The sequence below is a fragment of the Cyanistes caeruleus genome, chromosome 7, assembly GCF_971803275.1.
Source record: "Cyanistes caeruleus chromosome 7, bCyaCae1.hap1.1, whole genome shotgun sequence".
NCBI lineage: Eukaryota > Metazoa > Chordata > Aves > Passeriformes > Paridae > Cyanistes > Cyanistes caeruleus.
In genome coordinates, this window is record NC_141707.1 from 3522939 (window position 1) to 3532568 (window position 9630).

The following is a 9630-nucleotide window of genomic DNA, read 5'->3' on the forward strand; positions in this document are numbered from 1 at the left end:
CCGTTGGTGGGGAGGGGCATTTCCCTGTGGAGATCCCCATTTGGAGTTTTCCTTCCTGATTTGCCCTAAACTAGGACACATGGTTTTATCCCCACAAGGAATAAAATCCTTCCTGGTTGTAACCATACTATTTGGAACGCTGCACATGGTTCACCATCTGGGCTGGGAAAAACCAGGAAAATCCTGGATTGCACACCTGAGGGAGGGGTCTGTTAATCCTGACTCATCCCAGGAACTTCTGCTCCTCAGTCAGGAAAGGATGGCTTAGGGAATTCTCCGGTCCAGGAGCACCTATGGCACCTCCCGAAAAACCGTTTCCTTGCTTTCCCAGTTCCAGAAACTGAATTATTGGATTATTTTCCATCAGGAAATTGGGTTCTTCCCAGCATCCTAGCCCTCAGCTCTGAGAAATGGAATTGTAGAAGATTCTCAAAGCCTGACTGAAAGCTCACATAGTCTTGTACATTTGTATGCAAACTCTGAGATAAGGTTTGCTGACTTAGCTAGGCCATGGAGTAGAGAAGACCTCGAAGAGAACGAGATTGAACGGGAAACGAGTTTCAAACAATGGCCTTGCAAACAGACCAGACATTTTGGAGAATCCAAACTGGGAAAGATGCATTGTATCAAGATCACATGGGGTCAAATCAGAGGTGATTGGTGTTAGAAGTATTAGCAGCATTATACAGCAAAAGATAATAGGCTGAAAAACATCAGGTATTGTAACCAGGAAGTAAGTTGGCTTCTGATGTCATGATGGCGTTGAATGGAACGTCTTAAATAACTGTCATGGAGTTACTGTACCTTTAAGGGAGTTGGAGTTGCTGGGAAGTGCTTGGAGTCTTTTCTCCTGACCAATTATCAGTCATTGCTGGGAATTGACAGCAGTTTAGGCCATTGAAAAGTGGGATCAACTTGTGAACCCTACCTTAAAATGTAAAAGCAGAGTTCTCTGGGTTCTCTTTGTTTCCTGGCTGTGGAAGGTGGCGGAGCTCCAGGCCTCCCGTTCCCTGCCCAGGCCATGCAGCCAGGCGGGGATGGGGCCGGGCCTGCCCCGTCTCCTGGCTGGGAGATGGGGGGGCCTGGGGAAGGTTTTCTTCGGGCCCGGGCCGGGCCGAGCCGATCTGTGGTTCGACTGCAGGTTTTGCTGTAACTACATTCACTAGAAACTGCCCAGTGAAGAAAGAGAGAGGCCCTGGACTTGCAGCGGGTTAGAGCAGCGACCACACGCTCCAGAGCAGCCATGAGGAACCTTCCATCGCAGACGGCTCCAGCTCCTGTTCGGCAGAGATCCTCGAACCATCTACAAAAGCCTGGGCAAGATTTTAACTCTTTCATTACCCAGATGAGACTTGCGGATTAATCTTTTTATCCAGAGAGAGAGAGAGAGAGTGATCAACATGAAAAGAGACTTTATAAACTACCAGTGACAGGAAAGAAAAGAAGCTTCAGGAAAGGTAGAGAATTAAGAAGATGCTTTAATTAAGCTGAAATATCTCCCTGTTAAAACTATGGAGATGGACAATGAAGTCCTGAAAAGAACTCCTTTAATTCATGATACAGGATCTAGAAAAGAATAGTGTTCAAAGTGTAAATTTGAGTAAAGAGTAATTATAGTATAGTGAAGTGCTGGGAGATTTGAAGCCTTGAGAGGCAATGAAAAAACTGTTGGGAGATTTGAAGCTTTGAGAGGCAATGAGAAAACTGTTTTCTGGTGAAGCTCACAGAAACAGATGAAGAAGACTTTTTTGCCTTTGAATAACTTATCTTTAAAAATGCTATCTCAAGACTCATGGCCCATACACACTTCAGAGTGATGTGAAAATGGGAGGAGTGAACTCTAATAATAGCAGCTCTGAGCAGCTAATATTAGGGCAATAGAAAACTATAAAAAAAATAGTTTTCTTGTGAGAAACTCCATAAATTAACAGGAAGAAACTTCTGTTTCTCTATAAAGACTAGTAAAAAGACTGTAGCAAGAATGGGGACTGTTTTAACCATCAAAGTTCCAGAGTTTTTGTCTCTGTTGTCATGTTAATAAGGAAATAGTGGGTAGATAGGGGATGGAAAGGTTTTTCTGGAGGTTTATTCTGGTGTTCTTATTATTGTAGTTTGTCAATAAACTTTCTTTTTTTTTTTTCCCGTTTAAGTTGTATGCCTGTTTTGCTCTTGTTCTAATCCATATCTCACAGCAAGAAGTAAGTAATTTTCTTAGTTATTGGTTTAAAACCACGACAATAACTTACCCTTCCATGAGACTGATAATGGAATCAAATCTTTCCAAGTACCTCTCAGTTACCACATCTCTGTACAGCTGGGATCTTACAACCATCGGCATTCTGGTAATTCCGCTGATCCCTGTTCAGGACGTGATTGAGAAGGTTGGAATATCCTGAAAAGGGGGATTTGTGGCTTCTTCCTTGCAATCCTGAGATCTCCAGTGCTGGCACATGCCAGCATTCTCAACCCCGTCAGATAAACCTGCTTCAGTTTGGAGCTCTGGGGAAGCACCAGAGAAGCTGGGTGTCAGGAACAAGGCAGATGCTGGGGGTTGCTTATGGAGCTGGATCAAGAGGCACTGTTGCACTCCTTCTCCCCGATGGGACCCCTCTGTCCCACCCCCTGTGGTGAGAGCCTGCTCTTCTCAGGGCATAGGCCGCGGAGGGGGTCCTGGAGTGAATACAACATGGACTCAAACTATCTAGACACAGAAGGCTCAAACTTGCTGGAATAATCCCGGGTTTATTGTCTGTTGTCCATCCAAGGCAAGAGAGAGACCAAAATGCTCTGGGTCTTACCTCTTATACCAAGGGGCAGGGGTGATTAGGGGATGCAGGGAGGTCACAGCCAATGGGAAGGGGGAAGGGAAAGAAGGTTTTCAGGTAGGAACTCCCATTACACAAACCAGAGGTGAGTTTTACCCTTGGAAGCTACCAAGATTTTTAGATGCACTACAACAAGGCACCTGGAAGCTCTCAGCAACGCAGGCAGCAACACACCGGAAAAAGGACACAGATGGCGCTTCCTTGGCTTGGGACAGAGGTTGTGCCTTCAGCACAACCACCACAGGCCAAGGCCTTCTAGCCACTTTCCCTGCACCACTGCACGCCTGGGCAGCTTGCCGAGCACAAGCACCCTTTTCACCCTCTTCCCCTATGCCCTGTGCACCGTGCGCAGCAAAAGAAAAGTCTTGGGAGTCTGTGTATTGTAACACATCCTATATTTCTACACTACATTATGAAAATCCTATATTCCTACACTGGAATTATGAAAAAAAGTAAAATAACAATATTCAAGAAAAGCAAAATGCCTGCCAGCTCATGTGGCCCCAGCAGACAGATCCTGCCGGATCAGTTCCCACTATAGCTGCAGCAGCATAGGCAGCTGAGGCTCGATAGACGAGGCCGTGCTCTCCATGCTCTGCGGAGCTCATCTCGCAGCCACTGGAACATGGAGATTGGAGCGGGGTCTCCTGCCGTCAGCAGGTGAAATGTCTGGAGAGCAAGGCTTCTGATCTCCAGGCTGACGTCATTTATCATTTCTGCAAGGGCTGGAAGAGAGACAAACAGAGCCACAGTCAGATCCCAGTCCTACGAGGGCCCACGGAGAGCCCCCTGCCAGGCCCATTCCAGCCGGCTTTTGCCATGCGCTGCAGGGAGCAGGGATCAGGGATCAGCCCGAAGCTGCTGGCCACGAATGCCCCACGTGCCCCTGAAGTCTCGCTGTGCTCTGCCCACGCTGCCCCTCATCTGCACATTGAGCAGAGCCCTCCGCAGCCAGGCCAGGGATTGCAGCTCCCCCCGCCAGCCCCGCTGACCGCCCGCTGCCCTCACTCACATTGCCAGATCTCCAGCTCTTCATTCTGCCCCATCAGGAGCTGCCCGGCAATCCCTGGGAACACAGAGCCTGTCAGGGCCCCGGCAGCACAGCTCCCTGCCAGCGGCGCTGCCAGTACTGGGGCCACAAGCCCTCCCACCCCGGCAGGGCTCAGCCCCAGCCCTTGCCGCATCCTGACTCAGCCCAAGGGCACGGCTGCCAGAGGCCGGCAGCAGCAGCCCCGAGGGCAGCCGGGGCTCCAGGGCGCCGGGCCCGGGTGCCGCTGCCGGGACAGCAGCAGCCGGGGCCGGGTCCGAGCTGCGGCGGGGCGAGGAGGGAGCCCGGGCTCGTGGCTCACCCATGAACCTGATGGCCGCTGCTCGCAGGGACTCCTGTGGGTTCTGCAGGTACGGCAGGGCCTGGTGCAGGTACTCGGCCGCTCGGCTCTCGTCCTGTGCCAGCTGCAGAGAGCGGCAGGAGGGAAGGGTTGGCGCGGGCTCTGCCCCTTGGCCGGGCGCTGCCTGCGGCCAGCCCGGGCCTCCCGTGCCCGCCCAGCCCTGAGGCACCGGGCAGCAGCCGCTGGCGCCGGGCTCTGGAGGGGGCAGAGGGCCGGCTGCTGCCCGGGGAGCCGCGGTGCCGGCCCGCCCCGCAGCCCCAGTGGCTCGGGGCTCCATCGGCAGCCGGCTCAGGGCCACAGGAGCCTGGAGAAGAAGCCGTGTGGCCCCGGCTGCGGCACTGGGCAGGGGCCCAGCTGCCAGCCCCATGCACCGAGCGCCGGGGACAGGGGGCTTCTCCAGGCTGAGGCTGGGCCTTCCAGGCCGTCCTTACCAGGACCTCAGCGAACTTCCACAGTTGCTTATCCTTCACAGGATTTGCAAGATCTCTCCTCTTCAGGACCTTGACCATGCTAAGCAGTGCTCTCTGAGAGGCCTGGAAAGCAGCAGAGACCCTCAGATGGCCCCACAAGCCAGGGCACAGGACCCGCATTCGTGTGCCAAGGCCTGCAGGAGGCTGCAGCTGGCAAGGTGCCAGGCCTGCAGGAGGCAGCCGAGCCCCCTCCCCGGGTGACAGCAGTAGCCCGGGAGTCCTCACCTCAGCCACCTGCTGGTTCTCATCGTGGCAGTGGAAGAAGAGTGGCAGCAGGCTCTGGTGCACATGTGACTTCAGGGCCTCTTTTTCCTTTTCCACGCGAACAGTCACCAATGTTCGGAAGAGCAAGGTGGACACCAGCTGCACCTGGCTATTATCCTATATGAAAGGAAGAGAAAAAAACCTCAGCCCTGTCGGCACGGGGCTCAGCAAAGCACAGGCCTGCAAATCCCCAGGGCATCAAGTGTCCAGGCAGCAGCCAGTGGCCTCGGCTGGGGGCACAGAGCCTTACGTAGTCAAAGAGTGGCAGGAGCGCCTCAGCCAGCTGCAGGGCAATGGGGCCGGGTATCAGCTTCTTCGTCTCCAAGACTATAAAGCTGAGCACCATGACTGTCATCCGAACTCTTTCTCCATCTGCATCCTGCAGGAGCTCCACAAGCCTTTCCGTCAGGCTCCACATTTTTTCAGTCTGTGCAGAACAGAAGTCTATGAAACGCCACCCTGCTGCTGCCACGGGGTCAAGAGGCCAAAGGTCTGTCCCAGAGCACTCAGGCAGCTGAAGCGGGAGGCAGGAGAGCTGGCAGCAGCTGCGTTTTTGCCCAAAGCCCAGCCAAACCCATGTGACTGCATTCCCCAGTGCAGCTTCTGCCACTGCCCACTTCTCACCACTGAGGGTTTGTCAGTAAGCTGAAGTAGAGCCCTGAGTGCCAGGTGACGCCTCTCTTTGCACTCGCTTTGCAGGTGCATTGACAAGATCTCCAGGATTCTGTTAGCACCACGTTCAGTCAAGTCCAGGCGCGCCAGGACCTGAAAGGCACCGGGCAGTGACTGGGGAGCGAGCCGGCAGGAGCATGGAACCACACAGGGCTGGGCCCAGGCGGCAGCCCAGGGCATGGGCACCGTCCCAGGCAGCTGCAGCTATGAGAGGGCCGAGAGGTGGCAGACAGCTCTGCAGGGAGGCAGTTCTGGCCATGGGGCTCACCTCCACAAGGAATGCCAGGGCAGGCAGATCCCAGCGTGCCTCCTGTGTGCTGAGTAGCCGGAGCAGGTAGCGAACGATGCGGAAACACAAGCGTCTGGAGACACAGGATATCTCCCTGGCAGGTGAAAAAGTAACAAAGCCTGTGGGTAAGGGACATCTCCCAGGACTGATTCCCAGAGTTCTGGTGTTTGATCAGCATCCTACAAGGGGACCTGAGCCCTTGGGGAGGTGGCTCCATGTGGGAGCCTTCCTCTCCCAACCTTTTCCAGTCTCCTTAGCTGTCCCTCGGTGACGAGGCCCTCTGGCCCACGACAATGGGGACTGTGTGGGGCAACCTCAGCACGGGGCACAAATGCCAGAGGCAATGGGGAGAAGGGGTCTCACCTGGCCAGGAGACCCACAGCATGATGGTGGGTGTCAGCGCAGAGCAGCGTGTCCCAGCCACACTTGCGTTCCATTGACAACACCACTTGCTCACGATGCATTCGGCAGAGTAGAGACTTCAGGGCTCGCACTGCAAACCTGTGTGCACAACAAAGCCCAGGTCACGCTGGGAGCACTGGCTCCTGCCCTGCGGACATGGCAGGAACGGGAGGAGTGGGATGGAGCACCTGTTGGGGCTGATGGCAAGGCCGTGTTGCTCCTGGCATGCCTTCCAGAAGGTATCAACCTCCTGTGGCATCTCCAAAGTGCTGAAGAACACTTGGAAGAGCAGATGGACTAAGACGCGAGGAAAATACGCCTTCACTACCCGTGGGACACAGGGCACCTGAAGGAACTTCCACATCACCACTGTTGCCTGCAGAGGACAAAGCACCCAGGGATAGTACCCAGTGCCAAGGTATCTGTGTGGCAGGGCCTGAGCGTGGCAGGGAAGGCCAGGGGAAAGCCTTGGGGGGCTCCACGCCTTGTGCCCCTGAAGCTGCCCCTAGGCCAGGTTTCAGCCCAGTGCCTGAGGCAGGGAGATGCAGTGGGGGAAGGAGGAAACGGAGCTGCTGAAGAGGCAGTCGGCCATGGGGTGAGCAAAGGCCTGTTCCAGAAACTCACAGCCAGGGCAAAGACACCCGTGTTGTCCCCATCGGAGGTGCACGTGCTGTGCTCTGGCCAGGTTCTCAGCACATCGAGGAGTATCTGTACTACTGGCTCCACAGTCCTGCTCGAGCACATGATGGTCTTCCACATGGTCATTGCAGCTCTGTGGGGTGACAGCTCTGTCTCACGGGGGTCTCAGACACATCCCCGTGGCCTGGGCAGCAGTGGCGGGGGGAGCAGAGCTGGCTGCCAGCTCTGCCTCTGCCCGCTGCCCCTCGCCAGCAGCAGCACCCAGGCGAGCCAGCCCTGCGGGGACAGGGCCCTGAGGGGGCATGGCATGGCAGCAGGCTTGGGGGCCGATGTAGCAGGGCTGGGAAAGGTCCCAGGTACACAGGACCCTGGAACTCTCTGTTGCTCAGACACCTGGGCAGGGCTGTGCAGGCTGATGGGCTGGGGAGCCCTGAGCCCTCTGGGCAAGTGGGCCCCTTACCTGTCACACGTTGGGGCCACACGCAGGAGAGCAATGACCACGTCAGTGGGCTGTGCCTCGGTCAGATCCAGCAGGGTCCTGCCCAGCCTGGAGTCAGCAGACTCATTGGCCATGAGCCACTGGTGGATGTACCTCACCACGGCAGGCACCTGGAGAAGGCACAAGGGGAGACTTGGAAAGCTGCCAGAGGGAGTCAGGAATGTCCCCAGCATCTCCAGAGAAGTGCTTCCCTTGTCACCACGCTGCAATGGCCTCAAAGGCTTAGAGTGATCAGCAGGCGTGGCTTGGGAGGCCAAGCGATCCCTGGAGAATCAACCCCTGGCCACAGGCTGCTTACTTGCTCTGGAATGGAAACACCCTCCTCCAAAATGAATTCCAGCATGGCAGCACTGGTGTCGCTGGTGTAGACGTCACCATCTTCCATGGACCCAGTGCCCATGACGCTGGTCTCTTCCTGCCAAATGTGCTTGATGAATTTGCATGTTGGGTAGGAGAAGGAAGGGTGGGAAGAGAGGGATATTGCATGGAGTGTTCCAAGCATGGTGCTGGGCTGAGCCGTGCCAGCAGGCCCAGCCCAGTTGGGGATGGCTGCAGGTACCTGTGCTGTTCCATGGAAGAGGCCACAGGCAAGGCCCTGCTCTTGTGTCTGGTCCATGGCTGAATCTGGCAAAGAGCGAGAGCGGCCAGAGCTGAGGGGCTGCAGGAGAGGCTGGAGAACGCTGCCCAGCCCTGTGATCCCCAGGCAGGGACAGCCCCAGGGAACTGAGCACAGCCACTGCTTGGAGGCAAGCCCCAGCTTCTCTCCTATCCTTTCTGAGGGCATGTCCCCAGGGGATGGGATTGGATGGGATGGGACCAAGCTGTCTGCAGGCACCAGCCCTGTGGTCCAGCTCTGCAACTCACCCTCCTCCAGCGGCTGGAACTCCTGCACCTCTTCAATCTCTACTTCTGGGGCAGCTCCAGGGCCTTCTTCCTCTTCCTCGTCCTCCTCCTCCACCCAGGCCAGCTTGGGCACTCTCGGGGGTCGCTGCTCCAGATCTCCAACACTCTCCCATCCTTTCCATCAGAACAGCACCAGGGGATGGCATGGCATGCAATGGGATGGGGCTAAGCTGGCAACAGGCACTAGCCCTAAGGCCGAGCTCTGCAACTCACCCTCCTCCAGCGGCTGGAACTCCTGCACCTCTTCCGTCTCTACATCTGGGGCAGCTCCAGGGCCTTCTTCTTCCTCCTTCTCCTCCTCCTCCACCCAGGCCAGCTTGGGAATTCTTGGAGGTCGCTGCTCCATGGCAGTGCCTGGATTTATGGTACTTGCAATAGAGATGCCTCAGAAAAGCTCTGAGGCAGCAAGTCCTGCAGTCGTGCCTGGAAGGCACCTGCAAGACTCAAGTCCCGGCAAGACTGCAGGACAGCAAGTCCTGCACTCAGGTCTTGAGGGCTCCTGCCACAAGGACAGGAGGCTCCTCGTCAAGGATTGTGCCCTGGTCTCAAGGGCAGTGACTGCAGGGATGGGCGATGCCTCAGAAAAGCTCTGAGGCAGCAAGTCCTGCAGTCGTGCCTGGAAGGCACCTGCAAGCCTCAAGTCCCGGCAAGACTGCAGAACAGCAAGTCCTGCACTCGGGTCTTGAGGGCTCCTGCCACAAGGACAGGAGGCTCCTCGTCAAGGATTGTGCCCTGGTCTCAAGGGCAGTGACTGCAGGGATGGGCGATGCCTCGGAAAAGCACCGGCTCACCAGGTCCCACAGTCTGCCCTCGAGGGCACCTTAAGAAAAGAAGCCTCGGCAAGGCCACAGGTCACCAAGTCCTGTGGTCTGGCCTCGAGGTCACCTGCAAGAATGACGGCTCAGAGAAGCTCCGGGTCAGACACAAACGAGTGCGCTGTGCGGGGGCTCCTCACAGCACCGCTCTGGCGCGTCCTGTCCCGTCGCGTGCACCGAGCACTGTGGTGTGGACCTGTCGCTGTGGCCAGCTCCTCTGTCACCACGTGTCACAAAGGGCTCTCTGACACCCTGTCCCTTTCCATCCCACGCTGACCATGTCACAAAGGGCCCTTGCAAACACTGCCACGTGCCCTAGTTCTCCCCCCATCCCCCATCCCCCCTCAAAGTGGCCTCGATTGGAAGGAATCTCTTGCCCAAAGTGTCAAAGACAGTGTTGCGGCAATTGTTTAAGTTTAGTTGTTGTTGGAAGTTTGTCAGTTCTATGGTTCACTCTTCTGCTC

The 9630-nt window shown here is 56.1% G+C and overlaps 1 protein-coding gene across 1 annotated transcript; it reads right to left on the minus strand.

Annotated features, from left to right (window-relative positions):
* Positions 1-3203: 3203 nt before the first annotated feature.
* On the minus strand, positions 3204-9400 carry LOC111944092 (maestro heat-like repeat-containing protein family member 7). Its single transcript, XM_086898878.1, has 17 exons — positions 8979-9400; positions 8565-8785; positions 8313-8465; positions 8008-8072; positions 7747-7863; positions 7410-7558; positions 6935-7082; positions 6499-6686; positions 6272-6409; positions 5888-6002; positions 5572-5712; positions 5198-5374; positions 4909-5064; positions 4645-4746; positions 4175-4277; positions 3838-3891; positions 3204-3550 (listed from the first exon to the last, which is right to left on the minus strand). Exons 2-17 carry the CDS (start codon positions 8695-8697, stop codon positions 3351-3353), a joined length of 2139 nt encoding a protein of 712 aa, XP_086755004.1. The 5' UTR covers positions 8698-8785; positions 8979-9400; the 3' UTR covers positions 3204-3350.
* Between the last annotated feature and the right edge of the window lie 230 nt (positions 9401-9630).